This window comes from Phalaenopsis equestris, unplaced genomic scaffold, assembly GCF_001263595.1.
Source record: "Phalaenopsis equestris unplaced genomic scaffold, ASM126359v1 Scaffold234658, whole genome shotgun sequence".
Lineage (NCBI taxonomy): Eukaryota > Viridiplantae > Streptophyta > Magnoliopsida > Asparagales > Orchidaceae > Phalaenopsis > Phalaenopsis equestris.
The window spans coordinates 332,776-357,737 of record NW_018252564.1 but is presented as its reverse complement, the minus strand read 5'-3'; the positions used below and the strand labels follow the sequence as shown (position 1 = coordinate 357,737).

General features: G+C 35.1%; 2 protein-coding genes across 2 annotated transcripts in view; both read left to right on the top strand.

Moving 5' to 3' along the window:
• Positions 1-7,269, top strand: part of LOC110038984 (probable LRR receptor-like serine/threonine-protein kinase At1g06840) — a 35,931-nt gene extending 28,662 nt beyond the window's left edge. Inside the window, exon 4 of the mRNA XM_020743914.1 lies at positions 7,197-7,269. Coding sequence (XP_020599573.1) covers positions 7,197-7,269 — 73 coding nt within the window. The remainder of the gene's footprint in view (positions 1-7,196) is intronic.
• Positions 7,270-17,094: 9,825 nt separating this feature from the next.
• Positions 17,095-24,962, top strand: part of LOC110038985 (RING finger and transmembrane domain-containing protein 2-like) — a 35,239-nt gene continuing 27,371 nt past the window's right edge. Inside the window, exon 1 of the mRNA XM_020743916.1 lies at positions 17,095-18,059. Within this exon, the coding sequence (XP_020599575.1) occupies positions 17,384-18,059 (676 nt within the window). The 5' untranslated portion in view covers positions 17,095-17,383. The remainder of the gene's footprint in view (positions 18,060-24,962) is intronic.

Below are 24,962 nucleotides of genomic sequence, written 5' to 3'. Positions count from 1 at the left end.
GAACAAATAGTAGATTATGGGAAAGGGATGGTACATGCCCATATGGAAGGGAGGCGAAGAGAGCGAGTTGATGTCGGAAGGATACCATCACCTGTGTTTTCACCTCTATGGGTTGGTTGTTTCCCACAAGCACCTGTTCAAATTCTTTGGTTAGTGTAGCTAGTTGAAGTTGATTGAGGTCGGCCATGAGATGCGTTGTAGCTCTAGAATCAAGAGCGCGTGATGATTCAACTTGCAACACCTTATTAGTGGATGTATAGTTGAAATTCAACCAATGCCAACAATGTATAGCTAAGCGACCCAATTTATTGCATATTTGGCACTCTATTGAAAAGTTGGTTAATGCACGACCTAATTGGGTTGGTTGGAGTTAGGTAGCTAATTTTTTTCATGGCCACGGAATAAGGTACTTTGCCATCCTCAGTAGGCATTCATTGTCAGTTGTGAATTGGCCAAGAGCCCTACTTTTTGCCCTAAAATCAAGACGATTGTTGAGATGCCTTCTCCATAAAATCTTCGTCGGTTTCGTTCTCTACAACGAGATCTCTCATTTATTCGACGTTTTATATCCAACTTATCCGGTTGATGTCAATCATTTTCAATCTTTTATTCTATATGCGACAACAATAGAAGAGTTCCTTGGAGCTTTTAGACCCAATATAATGAAGAAGACAAAGAGAATGCCCTTTTATATATTAGTTGAAGGCTTATAGAGTCGGAAATATAATACTCTTCAATTAAAAAATATTGCTTAGGGTTGACTTTTGTTGCTTAAAAGCTTCGTCATTACATGTCTCATAAAATCACCCTCATCTTTAGGATCGATCCATTGAAGTTCTTGATGACAAGTTCTGTGCTAACAGGTCGCTTGACTCGATGAGCAGTTCAACTCTAGTAATTTGATATCACATATGTTCTTTAGAAACCAATTAAAGGATAAGTTCTAGGATACTCTCTTATTGTTCATCCCATTTCTATTGATTCTTCGCTCAACAATGATTTTTCTGATGAACATATTCTAATCATTTAAGAGAATGAGAAGCTTTAAATTTGGTAATTATACTGTGATTGAGCTTCTTCTAGCAAGCCAGCCCAACCTTTAGATCTTCAAAAAGCACGATTTGGTATTGATCTTATCTTTGTGATACAAGAGGTAGGCATAATAAGGTATTTATATGGCTTAATTGAGCCTCAAACCATTAATGAAGCCGAGTATGAAACTCTTATAGTTGGTCTTGAGATGACTATCACATTGAATGTGAAAAATCTCCACATCTTTGATGATTTGCAACTTTTCATAAATCAAATCTTGGGCGTTTTAAAGATAAATAAGCTTGAATTAAATTTTTATCATAAGAGAGTTGTTCAACTTATGAAACAAATCCCGCATGTCACACTAACCAGGTGTCTTAAGCTTGAAACAGTAAAATAGACTAACCAAATTGGCTAAAGAGATGGCCAACATGAATTTCGAGTCGGGGTTGATTGATGTCCATACTCGATGAGTCTTGAAACCGACAAACTTATATTTTGGCAGAAGGATGGGTAATCAAGTTTAAGCGAGCATAATACAACTTCTATTGCTCATTAAACTCTTTCATAACAGTTTCTCAATCAACATTAAGCATTTATGGCAGAGTAATGAGATGATTGGAGACAACCTTTCATTGAGTACTTCAAAAAAGACAAATTATCTAAAGATAAATCAATAGACGCACAAATCAAGAAGAGAGCTTTACGGTTCACCTTTGTCAATAAAACTCTTTATCATAGATCATTCGATCAAATGTGGTTGTGATGTCTGAGGTATGATGAAGCCAACAATTTTTTAACTTCTTGAATGACTTTGTGGTGCACATCAGTCAGGTGCCAAAATGTAAATGAAGATCAAAAGAATAGGTCATCGCTGGTCATTAATGGTGAAAGATTACATTGAGCATGCAAAGAAACATCATAAATGTCAAATTCATGGTGACATAATACACCAGCCTCCTAACTAATTACACCCAACCATAACATCTTAGACAGTTTGAATGTTGGAGTATAGATAGATGTAATTGGATCAATTGATCCATCGTCATCTAGAGAACACCATTTTATTCTAGCTGCAACTAATTAATTCTCAAAATGGGTTGAAGTTTGTCTCGTTCAAAGAAGTTATTTTTGAGCAAGTTATTAATGTCTTCACTCACAACATTGTCTAGTTGGTGTGCCACGTCACATTACTTCAGATAACGACCCAACTTTTAAAAGCCCGAAGAGATATAGATTTGTCGATTGAAACAAATTAATTGGCGATATTCTTCAATATAAACCCAAGGGAAGATGGCTTAGAAGAAGCTTTCAATAAATATTGGTTAAGCTACTCAAGAAGATTCTCAGTAAAAGCAAATGAGAATGACAAACTAAGATGATGGAAACACTATGGGACATATTAAGATGGAGACATTATGGATTTATCACACAACTTATAAAACACTGACTAATGCTACTTCTTATAAGATGGTGTTCAGAGCTCAACAATACTGACACTAGAAGTTGAGTTGTCATCACTTAGAGTAGGGTTGCTAATTTAACTCAAAGATTGTTAATCGCTTGAAAATTGATTTAAATTTTCACTCAGCTCGAGATCAGATCAAAATAAATAAGCTGAGCTATGAGCCAAAAATTTGGATCAAATTTTTTTCGAGCCACCCCGACTCAAATTGAAATCGGATCGTTAACAACCATAGTGATGTTAGGGTTGTGAATGTAGCAAATTTAGCTTGAAGATCATTAATCACTCGAAGATTGTTAGTCGCTCGAAAATTGATTTGAATTTTGGTTCTGATCGAGACCAGATCAAAATATACGAGTCAAGCTATGACTCAAAATTTTGGATCGAAGTTTTTTTTTTGTCAATAATTGGATCATTGATAGTTCTAGCTTTGAGTAGCTATCTAGTATTATCTTACCCAAGAGCGAAATGCTTGTCTGAAAATGGAAGAGTTGGATGTATTGGATGAAATGAGACTCCAACATCAATTGAACCTTGAAATTTTTATTGCAAAAATGTCTCAAACTTTTGATCACATGGTGTGCCCTTGGACATTCCAGAAAGGGGAACTATTCCTAATGCTAAGAAGGTCAATCATTTCCCATCAAAGGGTTGGTGGTAATTTCATACCAAATTGGGAAGACCCGTTTGTTATTAAGGTTTATCAGAGAGAATCTTATCAGTTTATTAATTTGAACGAACAATAACCAATGCCTTCAAGTCGATACTTGAAAAATTGTTACATATAGTAACCAAGCCAGAGGTAATATGCTCAAAATTTCATTTGAAGATGTGAAAAGATTTGTTTTATGTTCATATGTATTCAAATTTTATTTGAAATTATATTGTAACGTAGGAATACATTTTAAAGTTATTTAAACTTCTTCCTGCAAGATTGGTGACTTTTGTTTGTTATTTGAGCTTGTGTTGAGTTTAAAATTAAAACTCACAAAATATGCCGCACTGCAAAAATTTTCCTAGCAATAGTGGGGGCATTTTCTTAAAAAAATTGTATACAATGTATTTAATGTCTGCTTGTGAGACAAGAGGCTCGTTACTTAGCTTGACATCATGCTTTAGGTCGAGATCCCCAAACATGATGCAAAATCCTCCATTTTAAAATACAAAATATTTGGGTTGACGACTAGTCTTAACACAAAGATCGCCAAATATTTTATAGAAAAAACTGTCATTAGGCAAAAAGATATGCAAGATAGATTTAAAGGATAAAGGTTTTTTTTAAAATTATTGAAGAAAATCTTAAAAATGCAAATACAAAGACTTCAAGATTTGCAAACTTTGAAAATTCAAATTGGAAGGATGTAATTTCTACCACAGCTCAAGTCTAAAGACTCAAGTGGGTCGAGAAGGTTGGACTCAACATGCTCAAATATGGTCAAGTCGCTGACAGCTATACTCGGTAAGCCCTGAAAATGGTTGTAGTGAAGGAGTAAGCTATTCTTACTCAACAATCTATAAAAACGACTAAAGTGGAGGAGCCCCTACCTTATTAATTTAATGACAAGAGTTGTTTAATTCCCATAACTATCTAATTTGACAAGTTCAAGCTTCCTAAATCTAGGAGTCTTTTCAACGAATTGATAGATAAAGGAAAATTCATAAGTCTATGAACTGAATCTTATTAAGCTAAGCAGCACAAGTTTGTCATGGTCTAAGTCTGGAACTCAAACGGTTCAAGAAGATCAGACTCATCAAGACCAAATATGGTTGAGTCGTTGACAACTTTCTTCAATCAACAAGCCAAAAAAAAGGCCGCAATGAAGAATTCTCTATTTTGTTGGTCCAATGAAAATACTATAAAACTCCCAAGTATATTCGACTTGATAAGTTCAAGTTAACTAAATTATGAAATTTCTCTTGATTGGTCAAAAGGTCATTGAAAAATCAAAAGAAATGAACATCAATGATGAGAGCTTCAAGCTAAGCTTAATGTCCTGCTTAAATTAAACAAAACCAAACTTCTTTTGAAAAGGTCTGATCAAGCATAAGGCATAGACTAGATGAATTCTCTTCTTTAATAAGAACATCAAGACAAAAAGGCTCAAGTTCGAAGCAGTTATAGCGATAGTTTATGCAAAGCTCGTGGCTGAACTAGGGGAATACAATCATCAACAAGCTCGATAAAGCACTAAATGCAGGACTGATGATTTCTCATCATCAACCTAATACAACCCTAAAAGATAGGTCACTTGTATACATTTTTCAACAGTAATGCAAGACGAAACTTTAATGCAAAGGGGAAATGAATTAAAAATAAATGGGAACCTTTCACTAATAAAATTATAAAAACATACAAATCTCAAAGCACACTAAATCAAAAGAAGTACAACACATATCACAGAACACGATACTACAGAGCTCGAAGTTGTGTCATGATCTCAGTAAGAGTCGGGTACTTTGTCTTAGCGACTTGCAACTCCATTTGTTGAGTCAATGCTGACTCGGCTATTAATAATGCCTGGTGATAAATTTGGTACCGTCGCTGGTCCCTCTCACCTATTTGTACCTGTTTAGCAAGCTCTACTTGAAGGCCAGCTTTGCATGATATACTATCTTTAATTTTCCTCAGAAAATGCTTCATGCGAGCTTCTAAACTCTCAGTCTCACCGAAAGTATCAAAAGAACACTGACAAGACATTCTGAGGGCTTTAGGGCACCTCTCCAACTCATCATATGGAACGTCAACTGCCTCGCGACAGCTCCTAAACTTTTTATGAAGAGCAGGTAATGAAGCTCTGGTTCGAGTAATAATAAGAGTTCTAAGTCTGTAAATCAAGAGCTCTGCCTCCCGACATACCACCTCTCAATATGTAAGCTCTAAGCCCTCTAAACTAAAGTGTAATAGAATGTTCACTAAGACATTCACATCTGTCGTAAAGCTCTCCAAAAACTAGGGTGATTCTAGATCTAATCTAGATATCATGCTCTACAAAAATGCTAAGCCATACTCATGTATATCCAGATGGTTTGGGTCAGTAAATTAAAGAAATTGGTAGCAGGTCTCTGTTGGCACTGTTTAGAATAATAATAATGTAATCATAAGACACCAGCATATGATAATGGATACACATATGCATATTAAGGTAAAAGAAAATAATATTACCTAAACTTAAACCTCCAACATCCACTGAAGAGCTGTCTGGGGGAGGTATATGAGGTATGATAACTAAATCAAAAGGAAGTGGAAATTAGCATTGACTCATCGGATAACAACTCCACATCAGTTGATATCCTATGATCAGGAAGAATATCCTCCAGTGTTATAAGGGACTAGGGAATATGGTCATACGCTTGATCAATAGAAGTAGAAGAAAACTCTGTTTGTCGAGATCTAACAATTATGTCTGTTGAGGGAATATTAGTAGAAGGTGGAGTTGCCTCCCTAGTTTGTACTCTAGTCGGCGAGGAGACAATATGTTCTGCTATGGACTCATCCTCTCTTCTATCTGCATCGTAAACAGAGGATTAAGTAAAGATAGTCATAACAGATAGTTTAAGAGTTTAATATAATGGCTAAAGTTTTGCTGATACGGAACATAAAAAATGATAATAACAAGTTTACCTCTAACATCGCTAGCATATGGAACACATCGACGAGGCTTTTGACCTCAAGAACTCCTAATAGCTCACCTAACACTCATATTTACGAGCACCATACTCTATGAAAGCACCAAAAAATAACATCACTTGCGTCAGTCGTGTATAGCTCACTCATGTGAGGTTACTTGGAGGGGATATTCTCGGTCGTGTGTCGAGTCTGAGTAAATGGAACGACACCCTGGAACCCGTGTAAAATATACATTTGCAGGCACTGACTCTATCTAGTGAGCATATGCAACAGTTAATCATAGGCTATAGCCTGAGACCAACCAAACTAACATGCCACCTTATTAGGCCGATAACCTTCTAGAAAAATTGAAGATCCACCATCCTGACTGTAAACTAACAAAATACCGCTACAAAATTAACTAGCATTGAGTAATGTATGAGAACACACAGAACTCATGTGGGAAGCACAAAAGTAAACAACCTTGTCGCTAGAAATCAGCTAAAAATAGCTCATCACCTACACCGACCTATCCAGAGATGGTTGATCAAGCTCTAATGATGGCTCAACATATTCCTCTGATAGAGGGTCACCACGCTGCAACTCAAATCCAAAATGGCCGTCTAACTGTGTTGGGGTGTCTACAAACAATTTTCTTACATAAAACTCTGAATCCACGCATCCACAAGAATGGTAATTGGTACGCTGCAACTCAAATCCAAAATGGCCGTCTAACTGCGTTGGGGTGTCTGACAAACAATTTTCTTACATAAAACTCTGAATCCACACATCCACAAGAATGGTAATTGGTGTACGTGCATAAATCTTATTGATGATAACAAACACCAAGGTTGATATTGATCGGGTGCATCAACTTTATTGACGATAAAACAACTACTGACAATTGCTTTGTTTGTCAACAAGCATTGACATTATTGGCGACAGACGGCAGTCATGTTGGCATTAAGTTTCAAGGATCTTCATGTAAAATATATTAATTGTATAGATTATTTTGTAATCATTAATTAAGAGTGAATTTCATCTAATTTTCAATTTCAAAAATAATTTGCCCTTTCTTTCCGTCGACGGAAGGTCAGCAATTGAACTCAATGGAATCCAGCAACCTACAGTTGGAATTGAACATGACAGGCAAGTTATCCCGTGAAATTATTTATTATTTTAATTTACTGAAGGAATTTGTTTGGCATGTCTGCTTCCGTGTATTTTGATTGACATCGATCCATTTATGTATAATACAAAAAATAATATGTTCTCATAAAAAGATTTCCGAATAACATAAAATATTTATAGAAAATGCAATTAGATAGGAGAAAATTTTACATCCGGAGTCCGGACATAGCTTTGTGTGCGGACACTAGTATTAGTTATTGGAGTGTAGCTATTAAGGGGTTATTGGGGGATCATTGAGGGGTTATTGCGATGTTATTGAAGTTAATGCCCCAATTACCCCCGCAATAACCCCCAATAACATCTGCGGTTCCATTGCAAAAACCCTCTACATTAACCCCGGCAATAACTCCCTAATAATTTTAGTGGTTTCACTTCAATAATCCCATAATAACCTCCATGTGACAGCATATAATTGAAAATTCGCACACAGCTGCGTCCATATCTAAAATTTTCCCATGAGATACAATGTTATTAATTAGATTAACATATAATTTCCTTATATAATAAGTGTTGAAAACATAGTTAATTCAATAGAAAGATGATGGGTACAAAAAGTTGTATGCAGTTGAAATAAATATTGTAATTGAGTTTTGAAGAAATTAGTTAATATAACAAAAACAAAAGTTATAGAGATTCATTACAATTAAACTTATTTTAAAATTTCAGTTTTTGCCGCCTTTAAATATTTCAGTAGGAATAAGTAAACATCTAAATTTTATATGATATAAAGCTATAGAAATTAAATATTGATTCTTATGATTTGTAATTTTAGCTATTGCAAGGTTTTAAGTCCTATTTTATTTTATTTTATTTTATTTTATTTATTTATAATTTGTAGTCAACTCGAAGTCAGTTTATGAATTCGTTTAAATTGAGTTATTTGAATCAACTTGGCCCAACTTAAAATTAAGTTGAGTTAGTGTCCAAATGAACTCAATAATTATGAGTTTGACTTGATAACATGTTTAATTTAAACATAAATAGAGATTATGTAGTTTTAATTAAGATCATTAATTATTTTCATTTCCATAATTGTGCTTAGAATGAGAAGTTAAATGAGTGATTAGTCTAAGGGTAGTTACATATTTAGATTTATTATTAATTTATTATGATTGAATCAATCACATTAATTTTTTCTATTAATATTAAGTTATGATAATTAAGTAATAATTTAAATAATTAATACGAGCAATTTTAATTTGTAAGTTTTCATTTAATTATATGTAGTTAATATTTTATTAATACCCCTAACATTTATTATTATTGGTTATGGTACTCAAGCATGGTGTAAGACTCAAATATTTAAAAATTAGCAAATTTCTTGGGCTAAATGAAGATTGAAATATTTTATTGATCAATAGAATTTTATTTATATATAAATATTTAAAAAATAAAAAAAATGTAAACAAAATAAAATCAACACCACAGATTTAAATATGATTATGTTGTGATATGCATGCTCAAGGATTGGTTTGAATATTAATTTCTAGGGAAATTTACATGCATATTACATAATTCTTATGTATTTACATATCAAACATCTATATTTTCATATTTACATTTATGACATAGGAGCTTCAAAAATTTAAGCACGAAAAATATAATATTTCTTTCCTATGTGATATCAAATATTTGGGAAAAAAATTGCATTAGCGCTGTATATATTTTTGAGGTCATACAGGGGGTATAAGAGAAGTATATCCGCGTTATATCCTCTTGTAACCTTCATGTAATCTTCTGTAATCTATAAATAAGTTTTTAATATATGTAAACAGGTAACCTTCATGTAATCTTCTGTAATCTATAAATAAATTTTTAATATATGTAAACAGAAGCGCGAAACTTATTTGTATGTTACATGTAGGTTACAGAAGGTTAAGTGCGAAACTTATTTGTAGGTTACATGTAGGTTACAGAAGGTTGGTTACAGAAGGTTACATGAATATTACAAGGGTGAATAACGCGGATATAACCCCCTTATATCTTATGTATAACTTCTAAAATGTATACAGCGTTGCTTACGTCTTACGTACGTAATTTTTTTCCAAATATTTTAGTGTCATGTCTGTAAACACACGAAAGTTCTGATGCTAGATATATAAATACATGATAATTATGGGGGTATGTAGGTAAATGTCTTCATTTTCTTACTTACGAACATAATTATTTTTTATATAAAACAATTTCAAATAAATAATATATAAATGTAGGGAGAGAGACAGAGACAGTGATAATCATGAACAGCTATTAATGCGCACTACACAGTATGATTTGAGGGGGAATGTCTTCTCCCCAAAAAATCTTAAATTTTAGATCTCGTATGCTTAAAAATGACTTACAAGTCATTTATGTTTGAAAGTTCGCCCCACGCGAACGTTTTCTATGATAGGTTAGGCATTCTTACCAAGTCGGTGTGCGACCGTCCCCCACCGTTGAAACGGTGGGTGATTGTTCCGAATTAGGAAGCTTCTTAACCTAGTTAAAAAATGAAAAAATAAATTTTTTAAAATTAAAAAAAAATGTGAGATAATCATGATTTAATTTTCATCCAATAAATTCTAAAATTTTGAATAGTTATAATTTTTTAATATTTATTCTCTTTTGTTGGTTTAATATATAGAACTTCTTAATAGTTTATCACCGATGTTTCATCAACAAATTTTAATCATTGGTCAAGATTTCAATGTATTTTAAGCAAAATAAATATTCAAAATTCAAATTCATGATCATCACTGTGCCGATTTCAACAAATTTATAGTGAAATTGTGCATCTCGACAAGATGAGCTCAATAACACTGAAAGTGATCTATGCCTGGCCTAGATAAAATACTTAAGTGCAGTCAAAAGATTTAGTGCAAGCAATTGAACAGTCAAATGATCTCAAATTTTGACATACTAATAATCTAATCAAATATCTTGACGAAAGAATCTACGGAGCTTATTACCATTCAATAACATTAAGACAATTAAATGTTCAAAAATTTATATGTGATCAAGAGAATCAATGTGGATTATCCGATGAAGTGTTTAGAAAACTTAGTCAAATTTACCAAAATGCACCTCTAAAAAATTTTATAAATAGGTCCACATTCTTCACATGAGTGAGGAGGAGAAAAAAATGAGTTCACAATTCTAAACTTAACTTTTGAAATTTTGATGGTTGTCACTATTTGCCAAAATTTGCTGCCGACTGCTAAGATCACCATGAACCAACAGAGGTAGTTGCCAACCACTATCAGTGGACGACCACCACCAACAATTGTTAATTATAGCCTCTAACAATGGCTTTGGTAGCCCTATTACAATTATTATGATCATCAACAAGGACTTATATGGTTAACTACAACTTCTATAACCAATTATGATTGTTTTACCCTCACCACGACTATCGCAGTTTGATTATAATAATTATAGTCCCAACTACTTTTGTACAGCTATATATGTCTATTATTTCAAAATAATTATAACGTTTGATGGGTCGTTAATAAATTTTATCACTTGATACAAATCTCGAGGTGATTAGCACAAATATCAGAGCACATTTTAACAAGAAAAAAATCAAAATTAAATTAAAAATAATCTAGACTGACTGCCTTGATGAGATAAATACAAAGAAATGTCCTATACAAGTCAAAACAAGGCCATATCAAGCCTTTAAATCACATTTTAATACTTTTGGTGGTTAATTAGAAGGTCAAATGGATTTCAAATCTCACAAGTTTATAATCAAATCGAGCATCTTGAAAGAAGAGTTAAACAAGCCTATGATCGCTAATTTCAACATTGTTAAGACACTTAGATATATGTAAAACACCGTCAGATCAAGGGAATTTATCTGAGTCGTCTGATGGAGTGGTTTATATTCCTTCATTATGTAAGGAGGTCACTTGGAGACTTTATAAGTAAAGCCCTACGCCCTTCATGAAAGGGCATGGAGGACCAAGAGCTGGATCGAGAGGAGTTAAATTCTAGTGATAATCTAGATCAAAGATTTGACGAATATTTTTTGTTCTCGTAACTGTCGACCACTGTAGACAATCACTCATCAGCTGACACCGACCACTACTGGCCACCCCACTCATCGATGTCAACACACCTCGAACATTGTGTAACGATGCACCCTGAATACGCTGTAATGATGAACACAATGCTATGCTAAATTATCTAAATATCGGGATCAATTGGTATTCCATCATTAATTGTCATTTGGCACAATTCTCAAGAAGATTAACACAAATCTCAAAGCATTTTCTTAGCAAGAAACATTCAAACTCAAATTAAAAATGATTCAGGATTTTGATTTCAAAAAACTTATAGTCAAACTGACTGGCTCGATGATGAGCACAATGACCCCAAAATTGGTCCAATTTGACTCAAATCAAGCCCAAATCAAGCAATTAAACAACTTTTGGAAGTTTTGGATGACTTATTGGAAGTTTCAATGGATTTTAAATCTAACAATCTTATAGTCAAATTAACAACATCTTGACAAGATAAAATCAATGAGTCAAAGATTGCTTAATTATTACATCATTAAGGAACTTAAATATTCACAAAATTGCCACCAATTAAAGGAATCTCACAGAGTCATATGATGGAGTGGTCCAAATTCCTTCCTTTTTTGCAAGGAGTCCACTCCCAGACTTTGCTTACCGACATTAACGCACCCTAAAGGTATAACGACGCACCTCAAAGATAATATAACGACACACCCTGAATATGTTGTAACCACACATTCCAAAGATGGAGGCCCTAGACTATGGAGGGGGGCATGTGATCTTGACCTGGACTTAGAGGAGAAGAGAAGGAACCAATTTTACACGAGTTTTGTACCGAAGACTAAGTGAACACTTTCTACTCTCACAACCACAAACCTCTTTTGACCCCACTTGCCAACCATCATTGACTACCGTCGGCTAGCACCTGCTCATCTTCATCGGTGGACATTGTTGGGTAATAAAGTAAGACAAAACAAAATACCTAAAATATGTTGCAGCATAATACCTCAAAGACAGTGCAACAATATGCTTCGAAGATGGTGCAATGACACACCTTAAATATATTATAATGACATACCTCAAATATAGTGTAATGACCCACCCCTAAGATGGTGTAACAATACACCCCAAAGATGGTGTAAACTCCTTACAATAACTGCTTACAAATGTCGTGTTCATAATACAGTGATCTTCTCCAAACTCTTGAAGTTTTCTCATCACATCTCCCCACTACAACCAATAGTCTATGAGGTTTACTATAAATGAAACCCCTTATTATGGCCTTAGCAACCAATTGATGTTACTACAATCCTGAAGTTTTCTCCTCACAGCTCCCCACTACAACCTATAGTCTATGAGGTTTACTATAAATGGAACCCCTTATTATGGCCTTGGCAATCAATTGATGTTACTACAATCCCCATTTTGACCTACATCACCGATTATTACCTATGTGGCTCACAACTCATGCAACTCTCAATTTCGGCCTTTGTGACCTATAAATATTATTCTACGTGAACAACCACAACATTTGTGGCTCACGACTCATGGAGTTCCAACTCTAGCCTCTATGTCCTACGGACCTTATTGTAGCTCACCACTGTGATCTACATAACCAACTATGACCAACATGGCTCACAGCTCACGCAGCTCCTAAATCTAGCCTTCGTGGCATAGAGATGTTATCGTAGTTCACCACTAGGGTCTATGTGATCAACTATGGTCTATGTGGCTCACAACTTATGTAGCTTTCAACTCTGGTCTTTATTGCTTATGATTATTATTGCAGCTTAGGACTACGGTCTACGTGGCTCCCATCACATGCAACTCCTAAATCCAAGCTATGTGGTCTACATAGATTATCACAGCTCATCATTACGACCTATGTGACCAACTATAACCCACGACTCACTACTCATGCAGGTCTCAATTCTGACTTATTTGGTCTACGGATGTTATTACAACTCACTACTACAATCTTCGTGACCAACTACAGCCTGCATGATTTAGGGGTCATGCAACTCCTAACTATGGCTCGGTGGCCTATGATTGTTATTGTAGCTCAGCGTGATGGACTACGTGACCAAGTACAGTCTATGTGGCTAAGAACTCATGCAACTCCCAACTTTAGCATTTATGGGCTACAAATATTATTGCAACTCACCACCACGACCTATGTGATCCACATCTCATGTAGCGCTCACCATCGAACTCTGTGGACTACAAATATTATTGTAGCTCACTAATATAACCTACGTGACCAACTACAACCTACGTGGTCTATAGCTAATGGAACTCCCAACGCTAGCCTCTATGACATACTGATGTTATTGCAGCTCGTCACTACGACCTACATTACCAATTACGACCTACGTGGTTCATAGCTCATGCATCTCACAACTCCAGTCTATGTGGCCTACAAATGTTGTTAAAGCTCACCAGTATGGCCAATGTGACCAACTATGGTCTATGTGGCTGACAACTTTTGCAGGTCCATACTACGACCTCTGTGACCAACCAATGCTTTAGAAGCTACCGTCAACGACCTACATGACCAGCTACTACCACGGCTTTCAACTACGACTTTTACGATAATTTAGTGCCACAATCACTGTCTACAATATTCATGACAGACTACGACATCTTGAGTAATTGATTACTGCCTTTGCAGCCAGTTACGATTATTATTGTTGGACTTTCATTGTACATCAACATTGTATTTCTATGTTCTTTAATTCAAGAAGAGAGTGAGCTTAGTACTCACAATTCCTTAGTGAATTACTTCGACTTGGTCAGACCCAATAATTTTTTTTTTAGGGTTTTCCACATAAAAATCATCATGTCTCCTCCTGCTACCTATTTATTTTATATGTGTGTGCTAGATCTCGTACTATGCTAAGACGCTAATTATTCCTCCGTCATCGTAGTTCTTCCGACATACATCAATTTTAATTCCAATAATCACATCTTCCATAATCCATGTGAAAAATGAACTTTTGTAGTCCTGATTACATAATTAATTATTTTAATTGGGCAACGCCCCGTGATTTTTTTTTCCCTCTAATATTTTAATTTTAATTCCAATAATCACATCTTCCATAATCCAGGTGAAGAGTGAACTTCTGTAGTTCTGATTACATAATTAATTATTTTAATTGGGCCACGCCCCATGATTTTTTTTGTTTCCTCTAATATTTCTCCATGTAAAAATATTATGACATCCCCTGACATTAAATTTCTTTTATACAAATGTTGGAGCTTCACACAACACTAAGATGTTAAATTATAATTCTAACACCACAAATTTTCTAACATGCAACAATTATCTATCATATAATTCTCATTAAATAACTTTATTTTCTTAAATTGTTTCCATAAATGAATTTTTAATTTTTATAAAAAATACCACTTATTAAATTCGAGGCATATGCAACAATTATCTATCATATAATTCTCATTAAATATTTTTATTTTTTTAAATATTTTCCATAAATAAATTTTTAATTTTTATAAAAAATACAACTTATTAAATTCGAGGCATTTACGTACATTTCACATGTATAATTTTATTGTATTTACACATCTAATACTTAAATTCAATTTTTTATATTTATAGCATTCACAATTTTCACATCACATTAAAAAATATTATTTTAAAAAGAGAAATACACCTCTTCAAGCTTAGACAAAGCACAATGATTATGTGTCATGCATGTACATATTTCAAAAATTTAAATACATTCTAGCTAAAATTGGGCCACATTTCTTCTATCCCTTTTTTTTTTCTAACATTATTCTTGAATCAATACATATAGTCATCTAAGGACTGATCTGCAATTATCATGATTATATGTTTAATAATTTAATTGCATAGAGAATTGAAGGTTTCAACAAAGTTGGGCGCCGTTGCGACGCAAATTCTGCCGCACTGCCATTTGGATCAAAAACGATTCACCTATAAATTGAAGTTTCTTTAAAATTGTCAATTATTGATTATCCTAAAAATTACATTTTTAAACACATGTGCATATTATAATTTAATTGGTTATAAAATTTCGATATAATTCTCTTTGTTGTAATTGTAAAATTTTATTTGTAAATTTGGATGATTTTATTTATTTATTTATTTTCTTAAACTTATTGTCACGGACAAAAAAAGTCTCACATCGGCTAGGTGTGGGACCTAAAAATAGTATTTAAGTCCTGGGCTGCCTACCACGAAGAGCTCTTTTGGGAGGTGACAAGTTTGGGAGGTGACAAGTGATATCAGAGCAGATTACTCTGTGAGGGGTGTGGACTCTCCATGGTCATGTGGGACCCTCGGTGGAGTTGATCCGTGAAGAGGGCGTCACATGATTGGGTAGAAGAGAGTGCCACGGACAAAAAAAGTCCAACATCGACTAGGTGTAGGACCGAAAAATAATATCTAAGTCATGGACTGTCCACCACTTCGAATAGCTCTTTTTGGGAGGTGACATTATGCTATTCAGAAAGAAATCTTAAATTAAATCATTTTCATTAACTCACTTGACTTGGCTCATTTACAATATAGCATTTGAGATATTCAACTAAGTATTTCTATTTAACAAAATAGGATATTGACTTATACATTGTAATCAAACAATTCTCACATCTATTACAAATATGTTATTGTAATTATGAAACAGAGTTTAATTTATTATGAAAATAAGATTGATAAAAAAATGATAATATTAAGATATAAATAAAATAACAGAATCTCGACTCGCTCTTTTTAAAAGTTTGGACCTATTTATTCTTTCGTTCGGTCGGCTCAGAGTTCCGAACGAAAAAAAATAATGTTTGATGCTTACGTCTTTTCACTATCTCAAAATACTTTTCTTTGATCTTTATAAATGCAACTTGTCAGATTCTCTCGAGATTTGTATTGCCATAATTTTGATGTACTATATATATAGGATTTCACTATTGGACTTGCTACGATAAGTCAATCTTCTATGCTTATCCAAGGAGAAATCTTCACACCAATTTTCTTTGGGGCATTTACTCACATTCCACCCATTATATTTACATATATATTTACAATTTTAATACATAATCCTTACTTCCTTACATTTATACCACCAAAATCTTTCATATTATATAAAAAAATATCACTATTTTAACTTTGATCCTACTTTGAAAATTAGAAAAAGTAATATTAAGCTTCCAATTGTTAATGTACCGGCCAAAATTCTTTTAAGGGGCATTTACATACATACCCCACAATTCTTATGTATTTACATATCTATAACCTAAACATTCGTATTTACATTCATATCCCCAAAATGTTTAGCATTTCAACAAGAATATCGCAGCCACTATTTTGTTTGGTAAAGTAAAATTAAAAAGAAATGTATTTCAATTTAATGCATCTATCTTTCGTTGTGGGTGGCGAGTGCGGCTGCAAGCGGGGACGGCGATCAGCGTGGGTGCAGGTGGCGGCGAACGGGTGGGCGGGCGTCGCAGCTGGCTTGCAGTAGCCCGTGGGGCCATGTATAGTAGTTTATATTCAACTATCTTTTTGAAATTCGATTAAATCCGTCCAATTTTGAATTAAAAAAATGAGCTAAAGATTGAATTTAATTTTTTTATGAATAAACAACTTAGATTTTTTTTTTTTTTTTTTTTGAACTTACTGTTTTAAATTTTGGGCAGCTTTCCTTAACAAAATCACTTGTAAATTAAATTTATTAACCGGCTTTTCCGGTTAGTCACCTACAGCAGGAGGTCAAATTTCTGGCCGCGCGAAAAAGATATCTTTATAGCAAATCGAGGAGGATAACTACTCGCTTTCCTCCTCTCTTCATGGTCAGGAAAGGGTCCGCCAGCCAGCCACTCTTCTGACAAGAGGTACTGTTCTGCTCGTCGACCCTATAAAATCCTGGTGTTTGATTCTTCTAGGGTTTTCAGAGAAACTTTGCCAGCATTTTTCTGCATCATTCGACTGCTCTCGGGGCAATTGCGGTCCTCGCCGCTGTTACATCTAATTTTGTACTTTTCTGGAAATTTGGGCCTCATTGGTTCCTCCAGCATCTTAAGAATTCTGACCGAGGATAGGGATTTCGATCCATGGAAACATCCGGAAGAGAATCAGATCCTTATCGAACATCGGGCGCTTCCGGTGCTGTTGCGAATGGCGGCCTGTCGAGGAGTTACGCGATGCAGCTGTCGACTTCGAGCTTCATCCAAGCGCTTACTGCTTTTCTGGAGTACTCTGGAGTCCTGCGGTCGCAATCGAGCAATCATCGGCTGAGCGAGAGCTTTCTGTCAGGTGAAGCCAACGGGGGTCCGGTTGAACATGCTTCCGGCCGGCGGGAGTTGTCTTCGAGCTCGAGTGCAGGCGGTGATGGTGAGGTACTGATAAGGATTATCGTTCCGGGTGATCATGATGGCGTTAGGTCCGGTGGTCAGGGACCGGCTCTGCCGTCTGCTAGAGTAAGGGCCACTGGTGAGAATAGCGCGCCTGTCGAGGAGATTCCGACGGCGTCCGATGATAGTGGGCTTGGAGATGATGGCGGGAGCGAGTATGGGGCCAGGGAGGTTGATGGATCACCGGCCTCTCAGCTGCCATCGGTGTCACCCGCTAATACGCAGAGATCAGATGGTGAAGGGACCCTTGGGGGTGCTAACAGTAGCGAATCATCGTACCAGAGATTTGATATCCAGCAGCTTGCGAAATGGGTTGAACAAATACTGCCATTCTCATTACTTTTGTTGGTCGTGTTCATTAGACAACATTTGCAAGGTATTCTTTTTTTCTATCTTATCAACTGTGGTGTTTATGCGAATGGTAATATAGATCTTTACATTTGTGATGTAAGAGATAGAGATTCTCAATGGCTAATTCTCATCCTACCCAGTCTTGCCAAAGCGATCGTAGCTGCTGCGGTTTTTTATTGCAACTTTATAGTAGTTTAAAAGTAGTAGAAAATATTTTAAAAAATTATATCATGTGGGTTGTGATTGGTTGAGAAAAAGTGGGAGCAAGCAGCTTCTCTCATTCTTAAATTCCTCTACGCAAGTTTTTTTTATCAAAACCATACAAGTGTAAAGCTCGTGTATTTTGATAGAGTGTAAGGTTCACAGCTTCATTAATGGTCTACAGGGTGCGGTTCAATATGGTTAAATCTCTTTGGTTGTAGTGGGATTCCTGCCATAAAAAAATATCTATATTGGGTTTGACTGAAATAAATGGATTGTATAAATGCTACGTACCGCGTTTAGCATCCATTCCGTTCGATAATTGCGTATAAGTTTGTTCTATCGCTTTGCCAGCAATTTACCGAACACTTAAAATTGGAAACATTCTGAAATAGAATTATATTATTACTGGTGCACAATTAAGTTGGAAAAAGACTGTTTTTTGTACATGACAGATAATAACATCTTTTTTCTCCTTTTCCAATTCAAATGCTCCTCCTAAGACAAGTGGAACCTAACCAGAAATCGTTGATTTTTTGCACAACTGCTAAAATTCAAATTTAGTATGATGATATAAGCAGCATAGCAGATGTTCTGATCAACTTTGATACTATATATCATTCATTCTGGGAAGGACTGGGCAATTTAGTAGTGCATCCACTTGAGTTTTGGTTCTTCATATCTCTATCATTGATTCAATTCTAGACTTCTCAACTATTCTTTGAAAGAACCATACCTTTTCAGTTCATTCCTATGATTGCAAGTGCTTCAATTATTAACCTTATGGTGTGTCTCCCTTCAATTTTGAATAACCTTTTTTTCTCACTGAATGCATAGATAATTCGCCTATAAATAGGCGAGTACAAGTGATAAAAAGAGGAAAGAAATCTTTCTACAATTAAGTAATTCCTATAATTATGGAATAAACATAAATACCTATAATTAAAGAATTACCCTTTTTATACCATGACAAAATATAGCAAGTACTAAATAGAATAGCGTAAATAATAATGAGCGTAATTCCACACTCCCCCTCAAAGTGGGTTGTACAGATTGTACATGCCCAACTTGTTGGTTAACTCATCAAAACTGGACTTAGGGAGAGTCTTGGTGAGAATGTCTGCGGTTTGGTCTCTAGAAGGAGTATAGATCACTTCAATGATTCCATTGTCCACCTTCTCTGAAATGAAGTTTCTATCAATCTCAATGGTTTCGTTCGGTCATGATGAACAGGATTTTTTGCAATACTGATTGCAGCTTAATTGTCACAGAATACCTTGATAGAATTTTCTCCCATAATTCCAAACTCCTTGAGAAATCTTTTGATCCACATTCCTTCACAGATACCAAGCATCAGTGCTCTGTATTCTACTTCTGCACTACTCCGAGATACCACCGATTGCTTCTTATTTCTCCATGTCACTAGATTGTCACATACATCGAGCAATACCCAGAGGTTGATCGTCGGGTGGATATATCTCCTGCCCAGTCAGCATCAGTAAAGACTTCAACCTTTTGACTATCATTCCTTTTGAATAATAATCCTTTCCTAGGTGTCATCTTTAAGCATCGTAAGATACGGTTGACAGCTCCCATATGTTCCTCAGTAGGACAGTTTATGAATTGACTTACTATATTTACTGAAAAAGTTATGTCTGGTCTGGTGTGGGATAAGTAAATAAGTCTTCCAACAAGCCGCTGATATCGTCCTTTGTCGACAAGTAAACTATCATTCTCCATTCCAATCTTTTTATACGGGTCTATTGGAGTGTCTATTGGTTTGCATCCAAGCATACCAGTTTCTTTCAATAGGTCCAATGTGTACTTCCTTTGAGTTACGGCTATCAGATATTATTCTCCTTCCTTATTTTTTATCTTGCTTAATTAGTCTTGGAATGTAATAGGAATTTCTTTGAATTTATTTAGTTAGTTTCCTTATCTAAGGAGGAGAGACTCCTATATGTAAATGCACCTTGAATTGAATCATTAAGAAGAAATAAAATTTTCTCTTCAATTTTTAATTTTATGGTATCAGAGCATGAGATAAAATTCTGAAAAAAAAACCTTAGTCTTCGTCCCTGCGCAACCATTGCTCGCTTCCGAAATCGGAGGCTCATATCATCAAGCGGACTGTTCCATATTCACAGAAGAATAAGGAGAAACCACGGGTATGGTGTGATCATTGCAACAAGCCACGAAACACCAAAGAAACCTGCTGGTACCTCCACGGTAAACCTGCAGACCGGAAGCCAAGAAACAAGCGCAATCCACCTACTGCTAATGTTCTCGCCGAACAAACCAACCCATTTAACAAAGAGCAAATCAATCAACTCCTGAAACTGCTAAACCCCAGTTTGGCTACTGGTACCCCAACTTGTTCAATGATACATGAAGGTAGTCAACTAAACCCTTGGATTATTGATTCAGGAGCTTCTGATCATATGACAAATTTACACTATCTATTTCATTCATACATATCCCATGTTCTGGCCATAAAAAAGTTTGTATTGCTGACGGTAATTTCTCTTCCATTGTTGGAAAAGGAAACATTAACCTGTCCAAGAGTATAGGTCTTAAATATGTACTCTTTGTTCCAAAACTCAAATGCAATCTTCTATCCGTCAGCAAACTTTCAAAAGATTCTAACTGTCGTATAATTTTCTGTGATTCCTCTTGTGTTTTTCAGGATCAGAAGTCAGGGATGATGATTGGGAGAGCTAAAAAAATAGGAGAATTTTACTATTTTGAAGAGACTGTTCCTGGTAAAAATAAGGTTGAAGCTTACAGCATTATGAGATCGAACCCTACATTAGAGAAAATAATGGAATCGCATCTGACTAGGCCATCCAATTTTTTCTTATTTAAAACATTTATTTCTAAATTTGTTTAAGGGTGTTAATTGTGTTTTACTTCAATGTGAAACGTGTTATTTGGCAAAAAGTCATCGCATAATTTTTTCTCCAAAACCATACTCTCATTCAAACCCTTTTTACATGATCCATAGTGATGTTTGGGGACCTTCAAAAGTTAAAACATTATTTGGGAAAAGAGAATTTGTGATGTTTATTGTGATGAGGATTTGTGATGTTTATTGACGATCACACCAGAATATGTTAGGTTTATCTTATAAGCAAAAAATCAGAAGTTGAAAATTTTTTTAAAGATTTTTACAACATGATTGAAACTAAAATTGAAACTAAAATATGCATCCTTCGATCTGACAATGGAACTGAATATTTTAATGAATGTTTAGGGGAGTTCTTAATAAATAAAGACATAAGTCATCAATCTACCTGTCATGACACTCCACAACAAAATGGGATTGCTGAAAGAAAAAATAGACATTTACTTGGGGTTGCTCGGGCTATCATGTTTTCAATGAATGTTCCAAAATATTTATGGGGGCGCGCTGTTTTAACAGCATCATATTTAATAAACCGAATGTCAACTCGAGTTTTACAATATACAACTCCTCTAAACAAACTGAAAAAATAATTTTTTAAGTTTACGAATGTCTTCAAATATTCTTTTAAAAATCTTTGGATGCACATGTTTCGTTCATATTTCGAATAATTGCCGATCAAAATTGGATCCCAAATCTGAAAAATGCATTTTTTTTGGATATGCCTCAAATAAAAAGGGTTACAAATGCTTTAATCCTGTCACAAAAAAAATTTACATTAGTATGAATGTGACCATGGAAAAAATTCCCTTCTTTCACAAAAATCCACTTCAGGGGGAGTATAATATGGATGAAGAAGATGATTTTTGGCAAGTTTATAACCCATTACCAAAAATTATTGTAACATCAAGTACACCTGAGGTCTGTGAAAACAAAGAACCTGAAATAGTTATTGAAAATAAGGAGAACCCTAGTCAAGAGATACCTGGAAGTATCTTGTCTAATACAGAGGGAGAAATACCGCATAATATAACAGCAGAACCTCTTGTTTATTCTAAGGGAGAGACTCCATAAAAGAAAAAAAGTTCAAACTGAATCTTTAGCTCTCTCCCAATCTGAAGAACCGAATGATGGTCCTCAAGAAACATAGGTAATTTCTGATCCTGATCTTATTTTTTCACCAATAGAAGCTCAAGATTCAGAGATTATGAATCTGGATCTTCCTATAGCCTTTAGAAAAGGAACACGTTTTTGTACTATCAAATATCCCATTTCGAAATACCTATCATATAAAAAAATCTCACACAAACATCAAGTTTTTTTGTCAAAAATTTCTAATTTGTTTGAACCTAGAACAATACAGGAAGTTCTTAGTAATCCAAATTGGAGAATAGCAGTAAAGGAAGAGATTGATGCTCTTTTGAAAAATGGGACATGGGAAATTGTCACTCTACCAAGAAACAAATCTACTGTTGGGTGTAAATGGGTCTTCACTACTAAAGTCAAAGCTGATGGGAGTATCGAAAGATATAAAGCAATATTAGTAGCGAAAGGATTCACTCAAACTCATGGAATTGACTATCATGAGACATTCGGTCCGGTAGCCAAGATCAATTCTATTCGGATTTTACTGTCCATAGCAGCAAACCGTAATTGGCCCCTACATCAGCTCCACGTCAAAAATGCTTTTCTAAATGGTGAATTAGAGGAAGAGGTATTCATGGATCTTCCACCAGGATTTGAGAAGAATTTTGGAGAAGACAAAGTGTGCAGATTAAAGAAATCCTTGTATGGGCTCAAACAATCTCCTTACGCCTGGTTTGAGAGGTTTGGAAAGGTGATTACAACATATGGATACACTCAGAGTCAAGCTGATCATACTATGTTTTACAAACATTCAGAAACTGGTAAAGTCGCTATACTCATTGTCTATGTAGATGATATTATCCTTATAGGAGATGATGCTAGGGAAATTGAGAAATTAAAAGAAAGATTGGTCACAGAATTCGAGATTAAAAATCTTGGAGATGTAAAATACTTTCTTGATATTGAGTTTGCCAGATCTAAGAAGGGGATCTTTATTAATCAGCGAAAGTATGTACTCGACTTACTCAGTAAAACCGGAATACTTGGGTGCAAAACAGCTGAAACTCCGATTGAACCAAATAAAAGGTTATAAATGACAAATAAAATAGATGATGTCAATAAAAACAATATCAGAGACTGGTGGGAAGACTAATTTACTTCTCACACGCTCGTCCTGATATAACATTTGTTGTTAGCATGGTAAGTCAGTTTATGCATTCCCCAAATACTCATCACTTGGAGGCTGTCTATTGGATCCTTAGGTATCTGAAAGGAACACCCGGAAGAGGATTACTGTTCAAGAAAAATGAGCACTTATAGGTAGAAGCATTTACAGATGCAGATTGAGCTGGAAATAGTACAGATAGAAGATCAACCTCAGGGTACTGCCTTTTCAACTTAGTAACCTGGAGGAGCAAGAAACAAAGTGTCGTGGCGAAAAGCAGCGTTGAAGCTGAATTCAGATCTGTGGCTCATAGGATATGTGAAGTTCTATGGATTAGAAGAATTCTCAAAGAGTTAAAAATTCATAGTCCGCTACCAATAAAGGTGTACTGTGATAATAAGTCTGTCATCGCCATCGCCCACAATCCTGTCCTTCATGATAGAACAAAACACGTAGAGATAGACAAACACTTCATCAAAGAAAAAATTGACAGAGGGGATATCTGCATGGTGTATGTTCCTTGCAACGACCAAACAACGGATATTCTAACAAAGGGTCTTCACAAAAAACAGTTTGACGGTTTAGTATGCAAGCTAGCTCTGAAAGATATCTTCATGCCAACTTGAGGGGGAGTGTTGAAGGATAAAATTCAAAATTTAAAATTTAAAATTCAAATTACAATATTTATTGTCTTTCCTTTTCTACAGATATTATTCTCCTTATTTTTTATCTTGCTTTATTAGTCTTGGAATGTAATAGAAATTTCTTTGAATTTATTTAGTTAGTTTCCTTATCTAAGGATGAGAGACTCCTATATGTAAATGCACATTGAATTGAATCATTAAGAAGAAATAAAATTTTCTCTTCAATTTCTGGTTTTACAAGCATACAAGTTTCTTTCAATGGGTCCAATGTGTACTTCATTTGAGTTACGACTATCCCCATTTTGGATCTTGCAACTTCCATTCCTAAGAACTTCAAGTCTCCAAGGTCATTGATTTCAAATTCATGGGCTAGGAACTTCTTCAGCTTTGTCAATTCTTCAGTGTGATCACCGGTAATAATGATGTCATCCACATACACAATAAGTACAACAATCTTATTCTCGGATCTTTTTGTGAACATTGTATGATCAGCCTGGTTTTGAGTATAACCGCACTTGATTACGAAATTGGTGAATCGGGCAAACCGAGCACGGGGAGATTGTTTGAGACCATACAGAGATTTCTGGAGCTTGCATACTTTGCCACTAGGGAAGGACCCTTCAAGACTAGGTGGTAAATCCATGTATACATCATCTTCAATATCTCCATTAAGGAATGCATTTTTGACATCAAGTTGCATAAGGGGCCAGTCTCAGTCTGCTGCAATGGAGAGTAGGATTCTAATGGAGTTCAGTTTGGCTACTGGGGCAAATGTCTCTTGGTAGTTAATTCCGTATGACTGAGTATAACATTTTGCAATCAGTCAGGCTTTTAACCGATCTATGCTTCCTTCTGTTTTACATTTGATTGTAAATAACCATCTGCATCCTACTGGTCTCATATCCTTGGGCAAATCAGACAAAATCCACG